This window comes from Uloborus diversus, chromosome 2 (assembly GCF_026930045.1).
Source record: "Uloborus diversus isolate 005 chromosome 2, Udiv.v.3.1, whole genome shotgun sequence".
NCBI lineage: Eukaryota > Metazoa > Arthropoda > Arachnida > Araneae > Uloboridae > Uloborus > Uloborus diversus.
In genome coordinates this window covers 87,221,631-87,249,218 of record NC_072732.1, presented here as the reverse complement: position 1 = coordinate 87,249,218, position 27,588 = coordinate 87,221,631, and the positions used below count along the sequence as shown (strand labels likewise).

The window sequence follows — 27,588 nt, the reverse complement described above, 5'->3', positions numbered from 1 at the left end:
AAAAACTTAAAAGTAGCTGGAGAAACTTACTTTTGAATGGTATATTTCTTTTTTTAATAATTCTTCAATCAGATGAGCTTTCAACAAAACAAAAAGGTATGCACTGAGACATCTAGTGACAAATACTTTAACTACACATGTTTCTATTCAAATATTTCATTAAGCAGAGCTGTAATCAGCCTAGGTCCAAGGTACACACATGTCTGAAGTACACAACTTACCCCTAATGCGCTCTTTCAAAACTCTTACACTCAAGGATTCCTTTCTTGAGTTTTTATCAGACATTTGTGGAATTATAATATAAAAATAACAGTTGATATAAATTGAGAAAAAGTAGCACAAAATACAACTAACAATAAAATAGGAATTAGTTTTTAAACAACATATTTTTATTGATTAAATTAACCACAATGAATATTGTTGCAAAGAAAGATAAAAATGATGCTTTTTGTTTCTTAAAACTTGAATACTGTATGATATAAAATATTTTAAAATAGGAATAATGTTGTGACCCCATAAGAAATGGTTCATGGCCCCATTTCAGTTCATGACCCACAGGTTGAGAAACCCTGCCCATGATCAAGCTTGGTTAAGAACATGCTCTTTTGTAAATTTACTCTTTAATGTCCCTCATCTGTAAGGAAAATTTTTATCAAAGTGGCAAACGAACAGAAATTTTTCATCAAAAGGATAATCAGAGAAAAACAGGTTTAATTTGAAGTCGCTTTGAATAAATATGTGTGCAATTAAGGTTTATAAAAAAATTAGTAAGTGATGTGTTAAACATTTATCTCTTAATTAGTCACCCTACAAGGACTCTGCAATGAAAAAAATGAGACAGATGAGGGGTAAAAGTTTCAAATCATACAGTATTAGTATTTACTTTTGCCTCTGTCCATTCAAGAAGTTAAGATTTCTAGGTTTCTATAGTTTCTTCTGGTAGCATCCTTCTAAAACTTTTTAAAAATTCAATCCTCTTTATATCAAGAAAATTGGAAAAAAGTTTTTATTTTTATGTGTTTCATTAATAAGATAAATTCCTTCAAATTTAAGTATTCACTAATGTGTCATACTTTTTCATTATTGATACACTTTGATAGCTTGTGCTTAATTTTAATTCTCTTTTTGTTTCCTCAATGTTTAGCAATGGATGAAAGTACTGCTGAGTCAGAAGGAGGTGAAACTATTACTGATATCCAAAATTATTTAGCTTCTTTTAACAAAGAGATTCAAGATGGAGGTACTACTGCAACTTCTGGATCAACATCACAGCTTGAAACTGTTGCAGAAGGCGACTCTAATGCAGAGCAAGGAGCAGAAACAGCATTTTTTGTTGCTGCTCCTGGCACAAGTACAGGGGAAGGATATCAGTACGAGCAAGGAGAAGTATGTAAATTGTGAACATTGATTTGATTTTAAAAATGATACAAGTAAAAATTGATGCTAACTGTATGATTTAATGCTTTTCCATAAGGATCATTATTCAATATCTGTTTATCTGAAAGATCTGTTCATTTGATTGTTATACAAATGTACTTCATTATACAGATTGAAATAATATTTGGTACACAATTCAAGCAACTCTTGCAAGAGTTATTTGCAAAGTTGCATCAGAAAGTTTAATTTACTTTTTTTACATTCCTATTTTACAAAATATTTAGAAGGAATTAAATAAAGAAATAGTCTAATTTCCAAATTTTTTAAGTTCTTTAAAAATTTTGTAAGATCAAACTTTTTTGAAAATTGCATGATGATTTGAGCCCCTGTTACAGCAGTTATAGTCAAACCTTGGTATCCTAGCACCCCCATTTTACGACACTAGAGATGTCATGTCGCCTTTTCAAAGTCCAGAACTTATAGGATATAATCTTAATGTTAAGTGACTCCGGATTTTACGACTGTTTTATTTTGAAACTCTGGTTGCAACGACACTTTCAGCTGCTTAGACAGGATCAAATTTTTCTTTTTAATTGAAATATTCTCAATAAAATATTCAAAACATCTAGAAAAGTTTATTGTAGAAATTTCAGACAAGCAATAAGAGACTTGTATTATTATAGCCCATGCACGCCAATTCACGAATGGCGCGGCATATACATGAGTTCTGAAAGTGAAAGAGTTTTGTCTTTGACATGAACTGGGGAAGTAGCAGGAGAAAAAACCACCATATTTTTTCTCTGAGAGAAAAGGATAACATTGAGTTCCTTATTAGATTGACAAGGAACACAACTTTAAAGTTAAGGAAAGAATTTGAAAGCATTCTTTCAAGTTCAAATGGTATGGATTAATTGTCGCTAAATTAGATTGTAGTCTAAAATGAAGAGTTCTTCAACTGGTATCTTTATTGTTGATAATCTCTGGAAAACCTTTTTTTCCCCCACTTAACAGATCAACTTCGTAGAAATTACGATTAAAATTGTTATTCAAAAAGTAAACAACAGACCCCGAAGAGTTCCTTTTTTTCCTACTTTTTAGAGCTCTCTCCTTATTTTCCTACTTCTTCCTTTTTTTTCCTACTTTTTCTTTCTTTAGTATAGCGCTTCTTATTGTGCATTGATTCTTATTTTTACAATGCCACATCGATATTTTTCTGCATGTTTCAATTTTGGAAATCAAAAGAAACAAGCGGATCCTGAGCTTTTCACTGACCCACTACAGTAATTTCTGGAAGGAACGCCGCGTCGCGGCGTTTGCGTGTTTAAAGTTAAGTTTTCGTAAGTGACTTTTTTGCCGTTGCGACGTTTATGATCGACTTTTCTTTTTATCTCCCCGACTTCAGTCCTACTGTTCCAATGACACAATAAAGAAATAGACACTGGCACAATTCTGATGCAACTATATATTATTTACCCGTCAATTATAAGCTTTAATTAAAGTAAACGGCCTACTTCAAAAAGTGCGAGAAAAGCCGAAAATTTCATATTCGCCAATTTTTTGTATAGTTGATCACAAGTGAAATGGAGCTGTATTTAAACAAAAAGGCAATGTAAAACCTTAAAAGGAACGTAAGGATGCAAGAAATGAAAAACTTGTACACTGTACATACTTTATTGATGTTAGTACAAAATAAAAGCTACAGATAACAGAAATTCGCAAAAACAGACCTCTTCAAAAATGACTGAGGAAAATTTTTTCATACAAAAACATGATTATTGTTCATTCTAAATCGCAAACATGATTATAAAATTTCATTTTTTCCCTTGCAAAAAGTATTTGCAAAAAAAAGAGAGAGAAAAAAAGCCACTGCAAAAACCTAGATGAGCAAAACGTTCCCGATTTTTGGAGAAAAATCGGAAAAATTGGAAGTCAATTTAAATGCGAGATTCCGTTTTTATTTCTTTTTTACTTTTTTAAAAGTTGGGAGTCTGAGCCACAAGCAAATATTTACTGATTTTTTTAATATCCGTATTTTCTACTCTGATATATCATCAATATCGAGGTGTTGCTCATCATTTTTATGTGCTGATGGGTTTATGGCAATGCGGCATTCTGCACATTTTCTTTAAACAATTTTTGACAGACTCTTACTCTTTTCTGGGTGCGGCAATTATACCGATACAATGTATCTACTGTAAGTTATTGTACTCATGGCGCCTTATTAAAGGGGGGGGGGAGAAAGAGATATATGCAGGCATTTGATGCCAGGTGCTCCCCCCTCACTCTTAATTTCGTAAACAATTTCCGATTGAATATTTTTGTTGTATGGTGAGGATTGAGAGAAACTACATGCCTTCCTTTTTATGCACAGAGAAACATTAGTAACTGGCCTTTGTCTTTGATAAAAATGTTATTTTTACCATCATGTGTTTTTCTTTTTTTTCCATGACAAAAATTTTGGAACAAGAAGGGGGTAAAAATCCCCAAACCAATAAAACAATATTAGTTTTTATTGCTTGATTTAAATTAAAAAGGGCCAATCATTTTGATTTTTCCCCGTGGGTGGCTAGAGAAGGATGTATACTGAATGCAAGTTTTATCTGAAAACAACAAAAAACGCACAAACTCGGGTCTAGTTAAGCATTAATTTTCCAAAGCCAGGGAGGGGAGAAATTGACCCCACTGACCCCCATAAATGGCGTGTCTGAAACAAAAATTTATGTTGAATGCTAAAAATACATAACATAATACAAACCCTTCAGTTTACTTATTTGGTTATTTATTTAGTTTTATTATTTTGGTTATAAATTTTATGTCCCATATTTAGGAACAAATTTATTTTACTTCTGCACTTTCAGTCTATTTTCTTTTTTTTTTCAAATTCAAACATCTGCCCTTGCTTATGCAAAAATGCATGTCAGCTGCTGATTATTTTTAACTAAAACTAATTTAATATTTGCTTTGCTTTTTGTATCATAGTTTATGACAACAGGAGCTGAATGTGTCAGTATTTTCAAATGATAAATGGATGTTCTCCAAGGAATGTTTTCGTTTTTGACAAAACAAATCTAACGAAAATGGTTTCATTGCACCAAAATATAAATTTTATTATTATTATTATTATTATTATTATTTTTGTTTTTTTTTGCAGTCGCTATTTTGCATTTTATTCTTTAACTATTAAAAATTTTATTACTGTATTGTTGAAAGGTGTTTCTTTGTTTGAATTTTTTTTTCATATTTTTGTAATTAATATCTTTGTTTCCACCAGTTTATTTTTCCTACTGGTGATTGTCAGCTTGTTTCTTTGGTTTTGTTTTTGCGGCTCGGTCTTGTATTAAATTTCTTTAATACTTCAAAAGTACTGTTGATTTATTTTTGGGACAATTTTAAATCAAAACTACTATTAGTTTATTTAACATTAGAAATAAAATTTACGCTAAATTTGTTTCCTCTTGACGTGTTTGTAATCCTATTTCTTCCTATTTTTTCCTACTTTTTTAAGTGATTTTTTTCCTACTTTTTTAATTTTTGATTCCTTATTTCTTACTTTTTCCCTCCAAAAACCACTTCGGGGTCTGAAACAAGCACGAACACTTTTATTGGAGAGTATGTTAGAGAGAATTTTTTTAAAAAAGTAAATGTTTTAAAATGATTTTATTTTCTTCTGTGCATAATTTAAAATTACATTCATTGAATTGAATTAATTGCATTAAATTATGTATTTTTTTAAATATTCTGGTTAATATGTCATTCTGGCTATGACAACACTTTGTAGACATTCTCAAGGGTGATGTGATATATATATATATAGTAATCTACTACCCATTGTGATGAGAAAGTTACCTCATCCCTACTGTATACTGATAGGCATTTCTAAGCTTAAAAAGAATATTGTTTCCTTAATTTTATCTGTTAACTTTTTCTGTTCAAATGAAGATCTATTCAAACTAATTCTTTATTGTAATACGCAGAAGATTTTTATTTCACAAATGATTACTTTGCTCTATTATTTAAAAATACTCTAATGTGTCTATAAATTTTTTGTTTTATGAATAAATGTTGAATCAAGATCTTTTGAAACAGGCTTCGTTCGGAACTACTTACTATGCATCTACTGATGGCACCTATTATGCAAGTGCTTCTGGAGATCCAAACCAGCATGGCACAATTACAGCCTATGCTCAAGCCGATGGTACTACCATCTTACCTGTTACTGGACAAAGAGCTTTTAGAACAGTAGCAGCTGGAGATTCGGGTCTGCAACAGATAGTTCTTGCTGTTAGTGACTCCAGTGCATCTGGCACTGCTGGTGGTAGTAGACAAGAAATAGTAGCCATCCCTGCATCCCTAACTTCTCAAGTAAAGAATGGTGTTAATATTTTTAAATTTGATTTTTCTATGATATTATTATTAGTAATGTTTTATAGATGCAATATTTGTATCCTCAATGAAGGAAGTGTTTAATGCAAATTTTTCTTGTCTAACTGCAAAATTCACTTTCCAAACTTAAACAAACTGGATGTCCACTCTAATTTTAGCTTAAATTATTTTGTAGCTATTTGGTTGCATTCCAAATCTGATATAGAATGTGCTTATGTTTTTTTAAAAGTTCTTTTATATGTTTAAAAAATTTTACAATTACACTATAATCCCAATTTAACGATTGTCAAGGAACTGGAAAAAGTTATCGTTAAATCAAGGAGCATATAGTACATTCAATGCAGTTAAATTCCCACTAGTGAAATGTATCATTAAAGTGAGGAAATTGTTAATTCAAAGTTATACTGTATGTTATTTCCAGTGTTGGGATTTTTGTCCTCTTCGACAGATGTACCTTGCTAAATGCATGGGTAGTCCCACTCATATCTTTTACTTATCCTGTAGTACTTTTGAATGAGACATTCATATCTGCTGTTAAAATTTTACCTTCATGTATATAGTGTTTCAGGTAAAATCAGTGATGTTCCCATCAATTTTTCTGAGGGTATACTCCCAGTAATCCATTACGCACAATGTGTATGCGATTATATACATAATATGAAAATTATTAGAGCTTGAGGGTCTAAAAAAAGTTACGAGTATACGGCGTATATGGAGTATACCCTATGGGAACACCACTGGGTAAAGTAATGTGAATATTCTATATTTATGTTATAGTTTGTATTGATTTTAATCATGCAATTTGCTTTTCTATCAGAAAAACAAACACTAAAATCTTACCTGAGAGATCTTAAATCAGTGGTTGTGTTACTTTTTCTAAAAAGTTACGTAAATTATAGGGCGTAAAACTGGTCAGTAAAATTCAGTATTTTACAAATTGGTCAGTATAAGTCAGTATTTACAGAGTTTAGTCAGTAAAGTCAGTTTTTTTTTCCTGCAAATTTACCAAATAATTAATTTTAAGAAAAAATTCATTGTCAAATTATTTTCATTTTCTTATATAAACTTTAAAAAATGCCAAAGAAAAGCTATAAATTGCCAATAAGAAACCCAATTTTGCCAAACTGGTAGTCTACTTTACTTGATAAAAATTGTTCGCTATTCTTTAGGGTGATTAAGTTCTATGGCAAACCTAGCTTTTTTTTTCTCCTCTCTGAAATAGGTTATATTCTTTGAGGGGAACATTTTCCTCTTTTTGTCCAAAGTATATTAGGTAAGACGAAGATAATATAAGAGCACTAAAGTTCCAGAGGAGTAGAAATTTGTTATATTTATATTGTCAATTTAATTTCTTGACTTTAACTTTCATCACCCTGTTCCAAAAGTATAGATTCAAGCATGAAATACAATTCTCAGTAAAAATATGAATGAAAGGGTTTTTATTTCTTAAGGGTATAATAATAAGAAACAGTAAGTGAAGCGCATCATGTGTTGAATTTGTGAAGAGAAACAGAGAATAGAGTGTCCCATAATTATAGGCGCTTTTTAATTTATAGATCATATTTAAATTTGAGAAACACAGTTACAAATCTTAATATAAAATTGGGGTTCTGTTACTCCTAATTACACCAAACCTGCGAATTTACATGGAAGTATCAAGTTTAGCATTATCTATGGAGGGAGCTCATAATGGTTTGTACCTTGCTCTATTGCTCATTTAAAGTCTTTGGTCGAAACATTTTGGCTCCCATTGTCATATAATTTTTTACTAGATGTTTCCACGCATTTTCCATTAGATTTTAAGTATGGACTAAGAAGTAGCCAGTTCATGACGTAGCTATTTTTCATGTTGAACTAGATATTTGTTGTGTTAAGAACATGAGTAGGCACTTTGTCTTGCTGAAATACACCAAGTGGTCTTCCCAGCAAATCCTGCATTAAATAAAATGATCCTCTAATGTTTGCTAGTAGTCGTGAGAGCTCTTTTTTTTTTTTGGCTACAAATTGTCAAAGATGCTTGTCCATTGAATCTAAAAGCATCGGAAGTTATTACTGATCCTCCATACCTCCATCTTGCTGGTTCACTAGAAAAACTTCTTCATTTGCTTCTTAGTAAAATTTATACTCATTGGGTCCATTGAAGTTCTCCTTTTTTTCATTGCTAAATATTGTTGACAGCCATTTGTCATCATCAGACATCATTTTTTTTAAACCCCAATTTAAACTTATACTTTTGTAGTGGTTTTGGATATAATCTACTAACATTTTTGGTGATTTGTAGCAAAAAGGAAAAAAAAAAAGTTTTCTCTACTATTAGCAGATATTAGAGGACACCTTATTCTAGTACAGGATTCGGTAGTAGGACCAATCTGTATTTCAACAAGACTAAGTACCTATTCATGTGCCTAACTCAACAAATATATAGTTCAACATGAATAAAATGAATCATGGACTGGCCACTGCTCAGTCCAAACTTAACTCGTATGTAAAACGTGTGGTAACATCTAACACCAAAATTATATAAAACTAGAAGCCAATTTTTTTCAACACAGAACCTTAAATGAGCAATAGAGCCAGCACAGTACAAACCTTTGTAAACACTCCCCATAATTAATGCAAACACCATTTAATATTAAGATTTTTTACTGTTCCTCAATCTTAAATGTAATTTATAAATTAAAAAGTGTGTATAATAATTATTTGACATCCTACTTTTTAGTTTTCCCAATGCATTCAACACATAATGTTTTTTAAAAATAAATTACCCTATTTTGTGTTTCACATACTATTTATTATGAGACACAAATGTGATGAAAATCTCTCCATTTGTATTTTTATTGTGAATTGTATTTTATGCTTGTGTCTATATTTTTGGTACAGGTTTTAGTTTCTGCACATGCAAAAATATTTGCGTATTACTAATTAAAGTAATCTTCTAAATGTGTTCTGTATTTTACTGAAAGATTTTTTTAGCTAAAAATTAACTGGGTTAGGTTTACAATTTATATATATATTTTGAATTTTTCTTAAAATTGTTTTCAACTGAGTTTTCAGAGAAAAAAATGAATGAAAAGCAGCTCTTAATCACTTAATAATATTTTGAAAGTTGCAAGATCTTTTAATTTATTTTCCTATTTTCAGAAAAGTTTTGTTCTTTATGCAGTAAATATATGTTAAACTCGCAACTTTCAGTCAAAATTTGTACCCAATTTGCTTTGTATTATGTTGCTGCACATTACAATTAAAGTTAGCCATCTGTTTCACTAAGTATGGTACTCGTTTTATTAGGTTGAAGTTTGTTAGGTTTTTAAATTTTAGTCTGTATTTGGACAGTATTTAGTCAGTATTTTATAAATTTTGGTCAGTTAAGTCAGTATTTTTGACTCTTGAAACAGTTTTACCCCCCTCCCCCCGAAATTATCACTAACAGCTCTCGACTAATGATTCTCCATGTTTGCCTACTGATCCCTGCTAAGCAAAAGTAGGTATCATGTTGCTGCAGTAGGTCTTGAGAGATGTTATATAACCAATATGAAAGAGAGTTACTAATATGCTAAGACAAATCCAGGCTAGATACAGTGAAAATTTAATGTGAAAAATACGGGGATTGCCTTGTTGCTTGTTTTTACAATCAGACTAGACAAAATTTTGTTATTATTGCGCAAGTGGGATAGTAGGGATCACAAAACCATTTCAAAAAAGCTACGATCTTTAATGTACGTCTCTTGACACTGAAATTGTGTAATTGTGAAACCAGTGGTCAACTGGTTTCACAATTACACAAGGTTTTCGAAAAAAAGGTTTACAAATATATACTTCAGACGTTAGTGTATCTAAATGTCAAGGACAAACAAAGAAAATAATGTTAGAAATGATTCTTTAGTAAAAAGCAAAAACGTCCCGTCTTCAACCTCTTATCAAAAAATTGTTCTTAAAGGTAAAATATTTGTTAATGCAATAAAGACAAGAAATGGCAACGTTTTTTGTGCTTGATGAGACTTTTCCAAATTTAATGATGCAAAACTTGAAGAAGGTAATTTCGATGAACTTCAAGTTCAACTTAAAAAATAAAACGTTTTTGAAGGAAGTCTGATTTATAAAAACATGTATTGAGTTTCTATCAGGGATGTTGTAGAAAACTTTTTGGAAAGAAGAAATTTGAAAGTTGCAGAGATATAATGAATGAGATGCTGAAAGATATTTGAAGAATTAGGTTGCAATATGTTTCTGAAAATACACTTTTTCACTCTGACTCTGATTTCTTCTTCAAAAACTTGGATTCCAGTTGTGATGGACATATAGGGGGATTTATCGGGACATTTCAGTTAAAAAAAGGAGATATCAAGATTATGCTTGCATATTATTGCTATACTTAAAAGACCTCCCAGAGGCAAAGTATTTCGAATTGTTTCAAAGTTGAACCTTTTAGGTAAGATGAAAATAACCGGATTAAATTGTTTCACAGGGTGGCGACAGATCAGGGAGATCAGGGAAAAGTCAGGGAACTTGATTAATCAGGGAAATATCAGGGAACTTTGAAAAAATAACAAAAAATCAGAAAAAAATGATTTTATGAAGAAAAAAAAATTTTTTTTTGCCTTACAAAATTAAGTTCTCTAATTCCCTACGCATTTTTCGCCAATAATCTGTTCAAAAAAAAAAAGTAAAAAATTAATGAGGTGCGATTATACACTGCCGCATATTTGTGCATCTTTTTTCCTCAACGTCAAAGTGTTGAACCTTACTGATTAACCACAGGATGAACTTCCTAAGATTGCTTCTGTATCTGTTAGGTTGTTTATTTTAACTAGCTTGAAATTTCCTTTTACGCTTTCAATGCTACTTAAAATAAACAACCATACAGGCAAAGAGGAAGCCTTCATTAATTCCTTAGCTCCCTTGCCTTTATTCCATTGTCTCGAAGTAATTAAGTACTGTAATCACTATTTCAAGAAGAAATCTTTGCTTTTTGAATTAATACTATAAAAGCTTAAAAGTTATTACTTCTTTGGACTTTTAATTTAATTGCTAAAATTGAACTTTCAATAAAAAAAACTTTGTTTTTTGCCGTCATACTATTTGTTGTCACTGCAGATTATAAAGGTTTTCTTTTCTTCAGACTTAAGTAATAATTTAATTTTATAACCAAGTTGTATTCTTCTTTTATTTATTTTGATATTAACTAATTGCTTTTTTCTTTTCTTTTCTTTTTTTTTTCTTGCATTTAAAAGTTGTTTGTTACAAAAGCAATCTAAGATTTTTTTTTTCATTACATACTGAAATCATTTGAAATAGAGTTAACCTGTGTACTTAAGTAAATATCTTTATTTTTTATTGTTAAAATGCTGTATTCATTCATTAAAACCTATTTTCATGATTAGAGAAAAGCTCCCTATGAATGGATGCCAAATGGTTTCATCTGTTTTGCATAAATATGTCAATTAGTTATATAAGAATAACTACATTACTTCTATTCTTTCACTATTACTTGTTATTCTTGCAACAATTATTATACTGTTTGAAAACTTAGTTCAAAATAATTTCAATTACTTTTTAGTTCTATCCTAAATACACATACGTTTTTAAGAGTAATTTTAATAGTTTCTTAAAATTCTTATGCTAAGTGGTTTCTGGAAGTAAAGTTTTTTTTTTTAAATTTTCTATAATCTTTCCATGTATAAAACTTTTGTAGGTTCCCCCCCCCCCCCAAAAAAAAAAAAAAATTGTCTTGTTTTTTTATTTTAACCATTTTTTTAACCATTTTATTAAAAAAAGTAGCATTTTTTTTAAATATATCTTTTGTTCAACAACTTTACACAACTTAAAACGTTTAAAATACTGGGATACTGGACTAAAATGGGTGGATTTCAAGTAGAGCAAAGAAAGAAAACTATTATCATTGGTAACGTAAATCAGGGAAATTTGGTGAACTTGATCAGGGAAAAGTCAGGGAACTTTTTTTCACAGTTCCTGTCGCCACCCTGTTTCAACACCTTTCACGCAAAACTTGTTGAAGTAAAATGGCTTACGTTTTCGAAATCCACATGAGAAATGCAACCAAAAGATTGATCAATTATGTCTTTAGGACATTTTTTTTCTTGTTGACCATTTTATTTATTTAATTATTAACTTTTTTTTTTGTGCATTTTCAAAGTTGCAGCCTTATAAGAATAATAATTCAGTTACCTACATCATGAGCTGCAATAAACTGTCTGTAAATCTTTTCTCTTAAAGTCAAAAAAAAAAAAAAAAAAAAATCTTGGCATGCTGTTTTTGTCTCTAGTATCATATTAGTGCATACCTTTTAATTCAATCTTTAATATATAGGCAATTTCTGGTTCCACACAAGAGCAAGCTTTTGTTTCAATGCAGGGTAGTTCATCACAGGACTCTTCAATTGATGAGGACCAAGATGGACAGAGTCAGGTGATAAGAATACTTAAAATAGATTTTATTGATGTTTTAAGTTAACTATTTAATGAAGTGTTTACTTCTGAAACATTTTAGTAATTAAACTTGTGGCAAACATCCATCATGCACCTCTAAAATTATGGTAATATATAAAAAGTTGATGAAAAATTATATCAAAATATCCATCAAACTTTCAGTGCTGTAGTTGGGGGAGGAGATGGAGGAATGCCATTCCACCAAATATTTATGTATAAAATTTATGCAAATTTAGTGTTTAACAGTTTCTCTTTCTAACACTTAAAAAAAATGTCCACATTTAGAATTAAAATTAGCATAAGTAAATGTAACAGCTTTTTTTGGTCTAACAGAAATTCGTCAACCATGAGATCCATTAAAAAAGATGTTCCTTCAAATATTTTTTCCCAACTACTGCATTGGCAATTTGTTTGTGAACTTTTTGATGAGTCTCAACCTATAACATTGACAATCAGTATTGTAAGTATTTTCTTCCTGCTTCTTCAGGCACAACTTGCTTCAATTGAAGACAGGACTCAATCTGATAGTAAAAGTGGGATCCCTCAGGTTCAAACAATACGCATGGTATTACGCCAACCAGATGGAACAGAAACAGAACAGACCCTTCCCGTTTCTTCATCTCGTGTTCCCACACTCCTTACAAATGATGGTCAAGAAGTTCAGCTAAGTGATGAAAATCAGTTACAAATGATTTCTACCATTGTGGAGCAAGCAGCTGCTGGTGGTTTAACAGATGGAAATAATCAGGTAAGTGTTTCTTCCCTTCTGTAGCATTAACGAATGAATTGAAATGTTCTTATAGTTCTTTTTTTTTTTTGGAAAAGTGGGTGCATAAATGTCTCCTTTTAAGTCATTTATTCTTTTTCAATGTTGAATCAATCACAGGTTTTTTTTTAAAGAAAACTTAAAATTGTCCCTTTTTAATCCCTTTTCTTCAAAAAAAAAAAAAAAAAACTTTTGAGCAATCACGAATTGCTTATTATTCTCAATTGACTGTTTTATGCATCCATCCATCCTTTGATTTTATTTTTGCCTCCCTCGGGTGCTGTCTACCAGCTCCTCGATGCTGCTCCTCCAGCAAGCTGCTGGGCAGTGGCGTCCATATCCTACAACACACTCCTACATACACACACTCATGCATGCACGCCTATACACACACTCCTGATTGCAAAAAGCATTTGAATTCAAGGGAAAAATTCAAATTTTCTTTTTTTTTTCCCATTCGTACCTTTTTTTTTTCAACTAGTCGGTGCTAACTGAGTATATACCATGTACTGGGCACGGCACTAGTCATTAGTAAAGGCAGCTGCTGTTCATGTGGCAGCAATGACCTAAAATTTTGGATTGGTGTAGGTTATGTAATGCGAGAATATGCAGCACACACCAAAAATAATGATTGTTTACAATGGTGAAAAAGACACAATTTTGCTTTTCTTGAACTAAAGATTGTCCATGAGATTCTTTAGATCTGCCATTTCCCGCTTTTTTAAGTTGCCTCTTTTACCACAATTCTTTATTTTTCTGAATTTGTAGCTGATAATTTTACCAATTTCTTTTTTTTTTTCAGTGTGTGTGTGTGTGTGTGTGAAATTACTAATCCAATTTTATAACACTCTGATGTTGAAAGAGAATAAATAGTGGATAAATTTATTCAGTAAATAAATTTGTTTTAAAGAGATTAAAAATTTGTAAAACTCTGATTGTTAAGAGCCCCTTTCATATTTGTATTGAAGGGAGTGAGTTTTGCTTCCATTTTAGGATGAACATTTAGAAAACCTTTAGACTGTTAAACCATATGAATCAGACATTTATTATACCAAAATTTGGAGAGTATATTTTTAGAAAAAGCTACAGCAAATATTCTAGCAACTTTAAACAAACATAAAATCTTTTTTTAAATTTTATTGTTATAAGGATTTAGCTGGCTGCTATTTAATAGCATTTTTTCTTTTTATTTCTTTGTTTCCCATAAATGCTAATTCTAACTTCTTTTTTTTTTTTTTTTTTTTTTTTTTTTTTTTTTTTTTTTTTTTTGTAGTATTTAAAATTTCTTTCTTTAATCTGTTGCTACACTGAAGAAAGTTGTTGTCAAATAATTTAGTGAATAATCTTAAAAAATAAAAGTAGCATAAATCAGTGTTTAATTTTTTATTGATGATTTTTTTTTTAAATGTGAATTTAAAAATAACAATTTTCTATTTTGTGAATTAGTTGTTTAGTAATTTTTGTCTTAACATGAAAATTATCAATTTTGTAGCAGCAACCATCTGTTTTTTAAGTGCAAAAATTTCTCCATTTATATCTAAATTCCTGCATTTGTATCAAAAATAGATGACAGTTTTTTTTTTTAAATATGTTTATATCTATTTTCCACAGGTTATTTTAAATGTTGGTAATGCTTACCAAGCCGTAACAGTTGTTCCAACTAATGGCAACTCAGGAGAAGTCAGTTATATGTTCATAGTTGCTCAAGCAGATGATGATAAAGATCCCTCAAAAGATATTGATCTTGATATGTCTGTCTATGATTTTAACGAAGGAGAAAAACATGGTGAAATTGTTGCTGAAGAAGTTGCACCAGATGGTACAAAAACGAGAACCATTAGAATTACACAAAAGAAAAGCCAGATTGTTACTCAAGCTCACATGTGTAATTATTGTAACTATACAAGTCCTAAGGTTTGTAATTTTCATGCTCTACTAGTTATATATGTGTACCTATTAAATAGTAATTTTCCTTATATATTATTTCTGTAGCCTGTTTTTTGTTCCTATGCGAGAACTTCTTCAATTCTTGTTCGATTTCTTTGATTTACACCCAATTTTAAAGCTCATGCAGGCTAATGACAAAAAATAGACCCACGGTCTAAGAATTGTTTTTTCTGTCAAAAAAACCTGTTTTAAAGCACTGGATTGAGGTTTTCAGTTAAATTTTTAGTTTAACTTGCACTGTGACCGACAGAGCTGAACAGCTCGATCGGCAGAGCGTTCAAATTGTAACCAGAAAAATGCGTATTCGGGCCCAGCCTGGACGATCTGCTTCAAAAAATTAGACAAATATTGCGCATTACATAAACACTAGAAAACAATAAATAACACAAGTGAGGTAATAAAATAAATGCGATGGAAACGCTCCTAGCTGGGACGAAAACTTTTTTTTTAAGCTGTCAGAAAACTAAAGCATAATGTAAGCGAAAATATAAGTATCAGGTTTAAGATTTCAAATTACAGTGGAATAATTTTTGTTCAGAAAAAAAAAATCATATACTGAAATGTAGATCTTCTATTGATAGTTTTTGACCCTTTGGACGAATAAAAAATTACTACCCCAAATTGAAATTACACTTTTCATTTAGTTAACCTATGAAATTTATTACAATACGAAGTAAAACATTAAAATTACTAATAACTTGATGAGTAAAATATCATTTTTTTTTTCTTCTTCCTTCGACGCAAAACAAATAGCCAGTCACATTTTTACTACATTCGAAAAACTATGTTTAAAAAAGGAACTTAGTTCAAATGATTTTGTATTTTAACTATTCGGTTAAATGATGAACACGTGCTGTCATCTGAGCTATAACGGTTCAAGCAACTTGCGATAGCAAATTGTATAAATTTTCAAAAATAAAAAAACTTCTTTCAAAATTTTATCTTATGTATTATTTGTGTGGTTTACTTTTCTGTCAGTATTCGAGATCCATCTTAATTCTTGAAGAAATTCCCCCCACATTTCAAAGCTTGTCGGGCTGACTAATGAAGAAAAATAGACTTACGGTCTAAAAATCAATTTTTCTGAAACACCCCTTGCTGTTGCAAAACTTGGATGCAACCTGTAGTTCTTATGCAGATTTTTTTTCTTTTAAATCAAAACTCTAATACAATTTTTCAACTTTTTGCCTCGCTTTTAGGGAAAAAAATTACAATTAACCTGTTTTTTATTTTATTTTTTTAATAAAGCTTAAAAGCACTGGACTTAGTTGTCAGGTTTTATTGAAAAGATATTTTTTCGGTAGAGTGTTCGGCTATAAACTAGCTGAACTTTGGGCCTGCCCCTTTCCAACATTATAGCTAATTTAGATTAATATTGCTCATTACATGTGCTCATAACATACAACAGATAACACACGTAAAGCAATAAAATAAATGCGTCATGAATGCTACTTGGCATTTTGACTCCTTTATTCAGGCTACAGTTATTCAGATAAGTTGACTACTAACTGAAGGGTGTTCTTTCTTTTTTTTTTAAAGAAACTTTGCACCGTTCAGACCACTAAGCATAATATAAGCGTAAAAAAGCATTAGATTTAAAAGTTCAGTTCTCAAGGGAATCCTTTTTGTGCAAAAAAACTTTTTAATTGTTTGCTGAAATGTATATTTTACTCATAGCAGTGTTTGACCTTTTGTATAAATGAAAAAAATACGATGCCAAATTGAAATTAGGAGTTTCACCCAGTAAACCTTTAACTATTTATTCAAGTACAATGTAAAACATTAAAATTATTATCAACTTCATTAGTAAGAAATCATTTTCTACTCCTCTGCTTTCGGGGGGGGGGGGGGGGGGGGGGGGGGGCTGGATGCATTTTGTCTGCGTTCGAAAAATTGCACTTAAAAAAGGGACTCGGTTCAACTGGTTTTGGTTTTGAATTTTAAATGTTTGATTAAAAGAAAAATATTTGCTGGCATTCAAACTGTAACGGCTAAAGCAGCCTGCTATGCAAAATTGTATCATTTTTCAAAAAACAAAACATTTATTTTCCATCTAATTTATTGTTTCTCTAAAATGTTTCTTTCAATTGCTACATGAGATCTTCCTCATTCGAATAAACTTAAAGCGTATCATGCTGGCTAATAACAAAACATAGAGGCTTTTTTTTTTTTTTTTTTTGGCAAAAAGCTTTTTTGCTGTTTTTTACACATTGCTTCAATGAATAGCATTCAAAAGCGAAGGCTCAACTGCTTGGTTGATTGGAGTGTCCTGCTGTTAATCAGAATGGCACCAATTCAAATCCGTGCCAATAAATATCTCTTTTTTCCGTCAAATGCGCACACATGCAGGACTGTATTTGCCACAACCCGTTTTATCACATGCACAATTACTGCTTTTTCTCAAGTCACTCAGTCACACTTTTAATGATATTTATGTTTGCATTGAAGTTACATACAGCCAAAATGTGAGCGATGATCACATTATCACAACTTTGTATTTAATGAGATTTTTGTTGCTGATATCTTCAAATTACATGCCTTCTTTTGTTAGTTTACTTTTTTCTGTTTACTTTTTCAATTCTTCTTCATAATGTTCTTTCTTCTTTGAAATTTTTAAAGAGAGAAATGCCATGTGAAACGATTCGAAGCAGTGTGCGTAGTTCCGCACAGATCGACTAGTAGTAGTTTTATTGATTACCAGAGATGAAAATCTTCCGCAGATCCGCAATTTTCGGCTTTGTTTTTTTTTTTTTTTTTCATTTCCGTGCCGCCAAGCATTTTCCTCCTATAGATTGCAAGCATTTTCCAATTTCCTGCGATCTATCCTGTTCTTCCTGTCAGGATTTTTGCTGACTCACATGTTCTTTCTAAGAAAGAAAGAAGGGAACTTTGTTTCGGTTGGTGGGGAGGGAAAAAGGCTTGATAGTGACGTAAAAAGTGTCAGCGTTTATACATTTTAAAATCTGATAGCATCCGCTTCCATAACACTCGCTCACTTTTGCCTACTATGCCATCCTATCACCTGAACCTTTATAACTTCTTGTAGACTATTATTTTCAACCCTTCTTGTATGCAATCCGTAGATGTCGCTTTTGAAATCCGATTGCATCCGCTTCTGTAGCTCTCTCTCATTTTTATCTGCTGTGTCATTCTACTGCTTAGACATTAATACCTTTTTGTAGACTAATATTTTCAACCCTTCTTATACTTTATTTATTTATTTATTTATTTATTTTATGAAGACTGCCACGCCCATTTAAAAATGTTTATCCTATTCCGTCCGAGTTAATTTAAGCCAACATCATTCTTCAAATCTAGTTTTAACTTATCAAAAATATAGCTCTTTAAGATCTTAATAAATTTAAATTTATTTTAATTATACTGTGCTGTTTTATTATGACAGACATGTAAATATAGGAACTTAAAGATGTTTACATTCTCAAATCATGACAGTGTTTAGAACTTATTTATCAATTTAAAAATAATTATTTTTATGCTAGTGCTTAAAATGACCATCAAAGCTCAAAAAGTTTCAGATCGGGTTTAGTTTTTTGATGATTTTTATAGAATATACCCAGCTGCTCCACAAAATTTCAAAATGCTCCACAAATTGTTTCTCCAAGGTTAGCCATACTGATAATGTCATTTTGTAAGTATGGTGTCCAATGATTTAGCTTCTATTAAGTGTTTAATTATATGGAAGTTTCATAACATTAGGTATCACATTATAAGGTTTTAATTTCATCTGATTTGTGGGCTATGGGAAATTGAAAGTGGTAAATGCAATTGATATATCTGTTAAAATATTAAATATGAACAAGCTTATTTTATTTATTCATTAGCATTTCTACTAGTAAAAAAAAAAATCTATTAATATTTAAAAGCCAGTATAGTAGCAATATAATTTTGCATAATGTAAAAATATATATATATATATATATATATATTCAAATTTTAAGTCTCGCAATTTTTCCTCTTTTTTGACTTCGGGCTGTTTTTATCCCTGGATTACACATATCAATGAAAATATTTAAGAGGTATTTTTAACTTTAGCATTAATTTATTTGTAAAAGACATTTTGTTCTTTAGTTTTAAACTTAATCTGATAAATACTGCATAGAGGTATACGTTTTGTAACTTGTACTATCTTTAACAATATTTAATGAATGTAGTAATGAGTATATGTTATTTTTGTTTTAAATCAATACAAAATGATTTATTAAGTTTATGCTTCTCAAGGGGAACTCAAAACATCCCTTGACTCTTTAGTGGGTATTTTATCCCACATACAAAAAGTTCAATAAAAATGACTTTTTGACAGTTAATTGCCTTAGAACATGCATCATTCAGTGAAACAGTTAAAAAGTTTTTGAAAAATATTAAGTTAATTACTATGTCCCATCAAGAAGCTCTTCTTGATGTGTTGGGATTTTGCACAATTTTACTATAGGTGGTTTAAAGCTATCTTTTGCAGTTCTAAAGTTACAACTCTTACCACACCATCCTTACCTGGATGGAAAGCAGTAATTTTACCTAATGGTGAAGTAGAAGAAGGAATGTGATCTTCTCTTATGAGGACTATGCCCCCCTGCAGCAAAATTGAAGTCCTTGGTTTTTAATTTTTTTTTTTCTAATTTGAAGGGAACTCAAATACAGTCGACGCCGGTTAATTGAATCAACGACTTTGATGAACCAAACTGGCAAAAAAGAGAACAAAATACAGCTGTATTAACTTAGCCGCTTTATTGAATCAGCCGCTTTATGCAATCAAAACTTTAGAATAAACGTGATTCATATAAGCTGCAAACAATTTTTAAAAAAAACAACCAATTTTAAAAAAAAGTTCTTCCTTTTCACTCAGGAAATTTAATATAAATGAATAATTCTAGACTTCAGTAAAAAAATCCAATACGTATTTCAATAAAAGAGGACATTTAATTGTGTATAATATAAATGATATTCTCCACCAATGAAGGGCGAGAAATAAACAACATTCACATTTCAATCACAAACTAAAACTGTTCTGTATGATTTCTTTTGCTGTTGCCATTACAAAAAGGAAATGTAAAGTACATACAATAAATCGAAAAATATATTACGAAGAACATTGCAGACAATAATCAAAGTCGTAACCACCTCCATTTTGCTCCTTTAAGACCTTGTTTTTACTACAATCATATTAAGTAAAAAATTTTGAGTTTATCTCTATAGATATTTATATTCCTTAGAAAATTTTGTATGTTCCAGAAAAAAATCTTCTGTAACTAGAAATTTAACTTGTTTATTTTAAGAACTATTAAATATTAAATATATGTTTTCTTTTCAGAGATATCTATTGTCCCGTCACATGAAGTCTCATTCTGAGGAGCGTCCTCATAAATGTGGAGTCTGTGAAAGAGGTTTTAAAACACTTGCTTCGTTACAAAATCACGTTAACACTCACACTGGAACTCGGCCACATTGTTGCCGTGATTGTGATTCATCTTTCACTACATCGGGAGAATTAGTTCGTCATGTTCGCTACAGGCACACTCATGAAAAACCTCATCGATGTACTGAATGCGATTACGCCAGTGTTGAATTGAGCAAACTCAAACGTCACATGCGCTGCCATACTGGAGAGCGACCATATCAGTGCCCTCATTGCACCTATGCTAGTCCTGACATGTATAAACTAAAACGTCATTTAAGGATACATACTGGTGAAAAACCATATGAATGTGATATTTGTCAAGCACGTTTTACACAGTCGAACAGTCTCAAGGCTCACAAGCTCATTCATTCTGGAAACAAACCCTCTTTTCACTGTGATTTCTGTCCTACAACCTGTGGACGCAAAACAGATTTACGAATACATATGCAGAAGCTTCATACCAGTGACAAACCTTTAAAATGTAAGCGTTGTGGAAAGACATTTCCAGATAGATATTCATATAAGGTAAGTTGATTGAATATTTATGAAAACATTTATTGGAATTTCTTGGTGCTATCTCCAAATTGCTTCCTGGAGAAGCAGCTATTATTTTCATTAGAGTACAAATAATGAAATTTTATTGACATAAAGTTTATTAATTTTTTTATGAGTGTTGATCTTGAAGTATGATTAAAAATCCTTTTAAAAAAAAGATTCAGAGTTGTAAGTATGAAAACGTGCTTGTCTGTATACAATGCAGGGCTTCTACAAAGTTGAAGACAACCTTGAGTAGAAAGATAAATTGATAATAAAGACTAGAGAAAGTGTTGGAAAGGTTAGGGAAATCCTTCTACAATGGTCGTTTAAATCCAGTATATAATGAAAGTTTTATGCTGGGTATTAAATGTGGTAGGTTTCTTTAAGTCTTTCCAATTTTTTTCGAAATGTAATAGTAAAATACTTTTATTTTTCTCCCTCCTAAAATTTAAATCAATGTTGTTGGGTTTTAGGTATGTTAGTTATCAGGGATGTGCACAGTAGGGGGAGAAGGAACACCTGTCGGCCGGAGTCTAAAGGGGGCCTAAGATTTTTAAAAATATCTGCAGAGATGTAGGGGTAAACAATATACAATATGGAGGGGGCCTGTCAAAGTCATTTGCAACTGGCCCCAAAACTTATGGGCACATCTCTGTTAGAAATTATATAATAATGACTGATTTTTTGTTGACATTTTTCTTTTGAGGTTTACCTGTATGCTTAGTTTGAAATGCACAGTTAAGTTGTAAAAAATATTTTGATACAAAAAATGAAAATCATGTACACTAATATCCCCATAGAATATTTATTTCATGCCATTTTTAAGAGAATGATGCATTGCATTAGTCTTCTTGCATTTTAATAATAATCTCCATCTTGTCTTACATATGCAGTGAAACCTGTGTAAGTTGACCACTTGTGGTGCACTACTTTAGTGGTCAACTTAAGCTGGTGGTCAACTTATAGAGTTGAATTATATGATAAGATCTAATTATGTGCCTGAAAATAGCGGTCAACTTAGACAGGTGGTCAACTTAACAGGTGTTACTGTATATATATTTGAAAACATGTTACGTATTAATATCTCTTTTCTTTTTTCTAGTTGCATTCTAAAACTCATGAAGGAGAAAAATGTTTCAAGTGTGATCTGTGTCCTTATGCATCAATTTCTCAACGACATTTGGAATCGCATATGTTGATTCATACTGACCAGAAACCGTTCAGATGCGACGAATGTGACCAAGCTTTTCGTCAGAAACAACTTTTGCGTCGCCACAAGAACTTGTACCATGATCCTAATTATGTTGCTCCACCTCCAAAAGAAAAGACAAATGAATGTTCAGAATGTGGAAAAGCATTTAGACATAAAGTATGTTTTTCTGAACTAGTATACTTGATTTTTAAATTGATTAGATATTGCTAATATATCAAGTTTAATGCAAAAAAATATTAATGTGCTGTTCAATTTTTGTTAAAATTATTCTACTTTTAAAGAAACTTTATTTTCAATTCCAATTTAATTAATTGTGAGTTTAATTGTCAAGAATTTAATTTCCATAAGACTTGTTCCTTACAAGGTTGCCAATGGGTCTTTATCAACCTACTTTCCAAGGACAACAGGCTTTTTCTGAAATTGTTTCCTTTCAGATTAATTTGTTCTATTTTATTTTAATTATTTATTTAGTTTTTAGATAGCTATATAATGGATACCTTTTTTTCTTTTTTGAAATACACAGGGTTCTTACTGGTGAATAAAAAAACTGCTAACAAAGGCGACTATTTCAACCAAACTATGGACAAAAATAACTTAAAATACATACAACTGCTTTTTTTTTCGTAGGGCAAAAACATTGAAAAAAACCATAAGTTCCCTTATTAGTTCACCTCTACTTTCCAGAAAAAAAAAATTGAAAGTTTTAAAAACTAGAAAGATATAAAATGTAATAAACGTATCCACAATCAGAAATGTGTGACATTCACTTTTGTGCAAAAGTTACACTGTTGTTTTGCCAGCCCAACTTTTGCAATTTGTTAGCTTTTGCTACAACGATTTTTGAGAAAGGTTATTTTCATCTACATCAATCACATGGGTGCAAGACCTTCCATCTCAGGACGGATTTCTGTCTTGGACAAATTTCTGAGACAGAGGTCGGGAGGGAAAGAAATTCGATGACTTTCTTTCAGTTTTTACTTAAAAAAGAAAAATTGAGTGTTTGAAAAATATACTTTTATTACTTGACCGTTCCATAACCACGAATTTACATCGACATTCTCTCGGTTTTCTGCCGTGTGCTTGTTTTGTTTGCAACATGCTTTTGGAGGAGTGTCTTTTCGACTCGCGCCGTTTGACTTTTTTTAGGTATAGCTCTGTTATTTCCAACTCACTGCATTGCCGACCGAGGAGTTGCTCGCTATTCTCCCTGATTTTTCGAAATAATCGGCTCTAGTTAAAAATTTAGCCTTTTCTCATGCTATTTTCGATCATTCTTTCGTTTTTTTTCATTTGCGTTTTTTTTTTGCAAACTTTACACACATAAATGAAAATTATGTACGCTCTTAAAATGTCTTAGAGTTGAATCTGAATCACCGATTGAGAGTGATTGCTGACAAGATGAAATGTTTTCGCCACAGCAAAGGGCGTCTACATACCAGATAAAATGGAAACTATCAGGGATTTTGAATATTTCAATGAAAATGGGAATTTAGGAAATAATTGAGAGGAAATTTCAAGCTGGTTGGAAACACCGATGGGCAACCGTTCCTGCATTTTGACAAAGTTTTAGGAATCGCTTAATTCCAATGTCATTGAATCTAACACTCGCTAGAATGGAAATATGGGATGGGGGAGGGAGAGAAAGGAAAGGAGAAAAATAACGGCAGCACGAATTTGCGAAAAAACGCTGCTATTGCAAAGAGGGTAATCAGTTCGCAAATTAACCCACGATACTGAGGTCTTAAAACGTTGATATCTTGGACAATTTAAGAGTGCGGGGAGGTGTTACTCAAGGGTTACAGGATAAAATATCGAAAAACTGAATTGAAAGCCATTTTTGAAGCTAGGAGTGGTTCAATATTTCTCCTCTGCAAACTCTTAAAAATTTAAAAGTCAAAGTTTTAGGCTGTCTTTAATGATGTGAAAGGGGGGAGGGGGAGGTTTTAAAAAATATCAAAAATTGGAGTCTTAAAAACACTAATTTAGGCTGTCTTTGGTGAATTTATGAGAGATGGTTTTTGTGTTTTAACATGAAAATGTTTTGTAGCTGAAGTATTAAAATCTATTTAAGGCGATAATTAAATGGACTTGAGTGAAATGACATTGGGACCCTCTTCCGAAAAGTGTTTGTAATTGAAGTCTTAAAACTTTAGATGTCATTGGCAATGTCAAGAGAGAGGGAAGGGGCTCTCTTTAGGCGAAATTCCAACACTGGAGTCTTAAACGAGCAACTTTAGACCGTCTTGGGGTTCGGGGTTCCCCTTTCCCAAAAAATATTCAATGCTGAAGTATTCAGAACTCAGTTTTAGGTAATCTTTAAAAGACTTAAGAGGGAATTCAAAGGCTTTCTCTCGTTTTAGAATTTAAATTCTTAAATCTTCGGTGATGAAAAGTAGTGGTGCGACATCAATGTTGATGTTTTGGTTTCAATGTTTTTTCGATGTTGATGTTTTTGTATTATAATTAAAAGTTATAGTAAAATTTGCTCCAGTTTTCTCGCTAGGTAATTGAATTTACATATGGAATTTCTCCAAAAATGTCATTTATTCGCGCACATTTAAAAATATCTTCTGTGTAAAGGATGATTTTTGGAAAGATCACTACAAGATGGTAAAAGATAACTGGAGGGTGAGAAAGAGGTCAAAGCTATTGGAAGAACTCGACAATGGTAGTCTGTTACCAGTTCTTGCAGTCGATTCTAAGACTCCAATTCTTAAACTAAAGGAGAATCCTATATATTACTACGGTGAATATTATAACTGTACTAATTCAGAACTCTTAAAAGTTGTGTCGAAGTATTTGATAGTGATGGCGACTTATGTTTCACCGGAAAGAGTTTTTTCTCTGCCTGGTGGAATAGTCAGCTAAAAGAGAAATGCGCTTAAACACCAGATATTGGGGATTACTTATTGTCTACTCAGGGGCGGATACAGACTAACATTTTAGGGGGCTCATGCTAAAGAGTGAACCTCACCCCTCCTCTATGAATAAACTTATGGTTTTTGGTAAGAAAAATTTCTGAAACTGCTTAGGTGTTTAAAAAATACCACATCGGTCAGGGATATGGCACCTAATAGGACAAAAACCTCACGAATAAATTTTATAGACAATTAAAAGAAGAAGTATTTCAAGTATTTACTTGTAAAAATAATTCAAAAACTGAAAAAAAAAACGGAAATTATTTACATTTTATCCATAAAGTATTTGAATACAATGCGAACGGATAATATTGTCGACGTTTTAGGGAGGGGGTCATGACCCCTATGACCCTCTCCTTGTATCCGCCACTGCCTAGGCACCACTGCGAGAACCTATGTATAATGAGGTTTTGCGCTAACACGACACTCAAAGTTTACATTTCTTGCACGATAATAAATCCTAAACACTGATTTAAACTAATAAACTATTTACAGCACATTTAAAAATAAACTCAGCACGACTAAAAATTGAACTATCTAAAAATTATAACAGAAAGAAATTCGAGAGACTTTACAGAAAAAAAAAACATTTATGGACTCAAATGTTTTATCGATTGAAGCGATGCCTAAAGCTTTGGATATGGTTTTACAAAAACTATCGTTGATTAAATTTGTTGGTTATAAAAACAAACGTGCGTCAGACCTTCTTTATTACTTTTCATTATACTGGCTCCTGAACTCAGTGCCGCAGACTAACTGTCTCGAGAAAAGCTACTTTTATAGTCTACATATTTTAAATACATATGCTATAAATAGAAAAGTGACAGTTAATACCCCCTCCCCCCCCCAAAAAAAAATCAAGAACTATTTACTGTTTCTTATTATGGCTTCGGTCCGGCTTTTTTTTTCTTTTTTTTCAAGCAGTCATTTTCACTACTCAAATGCAATGAACCTTGAAACAGATTACAAAGTATTGTCGCAGATTTTGATGGGAGGAGGGGGTCATGATCCCCCCCTCCTCCTCCTCCTTGTATACACTTCTTACGGTTCGATCAAGTTTTTTATTTTTTCGAGCAAACATTCAAATACTGTTGCGGGTTGGGGGGGGTTGGGGGTTATAACCCCCTCACTCGTATCCGCCACTGCGTCTACCTTCAATAAGCCGTCCACCAATTACTCACAATTTGTGTTTAACTTTTTTGCACTAACAGTTCAAAACATATTTCTTGCTCTTAATAATAATTGTCAGAATTAATTTTGTACTTTTAATATAATTTGCACAACTCTTTCTCATCATACAACTGATTGTAAGTGCTATGATATATTTTTTCGCAGATTTAACTAGTTTGTATTAATTGTTGCATGTCTTATCATTTTTTGTCTTATTATAGTACCAAGATGTTGCGAAATTTTTCCTATTAAATTGTATTTATGATTTGCAATTCAGTAGTTTCAATATATTCGTGGGGTTCGTATTCTTTTGTATTGCTTAAATTAGACGCAATGCCCTGATACATTAAGAAACTTTTGTTAGAGATTATCATCTATGTAAGTTTGTAGTGTAGTATACTAAAAAATGTATGTTAAATATTGACAAAACGATCGATGTTTTAAATCATTGATGTTCAGAAGCATCGATGTTTTTTAGTTGATATATCAATACCATAGATGTTTTAATTTCCAACATCGATGTTTTGCCATCGATGTCGCACCACTAATGAAAAGGGGGAACCGCAAATTGAAGTCAAATTTAGGGGAAGGAGTTGGGGGGGGGGGGCTCTCTCCCCGAAAATTTCTCCATGCTGAAGTATTGAAATGCTATTTTGGCTATTTTTGAGTGAGTTAAGAGTTAGGGAATTGAGTCGTCTTACTCGAAACATTTTCGAAATTGTAGTCTTAAAACTTTGGGTTGTCTTTGGCGATGTGTGAAGGGAAGTTGCTCTCTCAATCGAAAAATAAATCTTAAACAAAAACTTTCACTACGTTTAGTAAACACAATGAGGGGAGGGGGGTATTCCGCACCCCAGCCCGAAATATTTTCGTTTCTGAAATTTTATGAGCTTTGTTTCGGGCTCTCCAATTGATGGACAACTTAAGGGGAAAGGGTGTAGGAAGATTCTTTCAAAAAGTTTCCAAAATTAAAGTATTAAATTTTTTAGGCTGTCATAAGTCATGTTTAGGTAAGAGGGGTACTATTCCTACAAAACAATTTAGAAACTGAAGCCTTAAAAATTGAAATTTACAACATTTGTGGTGAACTCAGAGGAGGGGTTTCGGAGTTCTCTTCCGAAAATGTTTTGATGCTGAAAATTTGAAGCGCTACTTTAGGCTATATTTGAGTGCCTTAAGAGGGAAGTGATTCGGGAACCCTGCCTGGCGTTAGGATCCAGTTCCCCGATTTCTTTTTTTAATTAATGAATATTGGAAAGGATACCTTGTTTAAAAAAAATATCTACTTCACTGAAGCGATTTTTTTATTGCTAATTTCACCACCTGCTATCCTATAAAAGAATTCTTTTTCAAATGAAAACTGTGTGGGGGAATGGTGCCAATTCATTATCATTAGTCGGCCATACCCTTCCCCCACC

General features: G+C 31.7%; 1 protein-coding gene across 2 annotated transcripts in view; it reads left to right on the top strand.

The window, feature by feature from the left end:
* The window catches only part of LOC129235274 (zinc finger Y-chromosomal protein 2-like), a 91,440-nt gene that overhangs the window by 15,961 nt on the left and 47,891 nt on the right, over positions 1-27,588 (top strand). For both annotated transcript variants that reach the window (XM_054868991.1, XM_054868992.1), the window contains exons 2-8: positions 1,145-1,386; positions 5,464-5,739; positions 12,088-12,186; positions 12,694-12,954; positions 14,584-14,886; positions 20,246-20,857; positions 21,972-22,238. In XM_054868991.1, the coding sequence (XP_054724966.1) occupies positions 1,145-1,386; positions 5,464-5,739; positions 12,088-12,186; positions 12,694-12,954; positions 14,584-14,886; positions 20,246-20,857; positions 21,972-22,238 (2,060 nt within the window). The remainder of the gene's footprint in view (positions 1-1,144; positions 1,387-5,463; positions 5,740-12,087; positions 12,187-12,693; positions 12,955-14,583; positions 14,887-20,245; positions 20,858-21,971; positions 22,239-27,588) is intronic.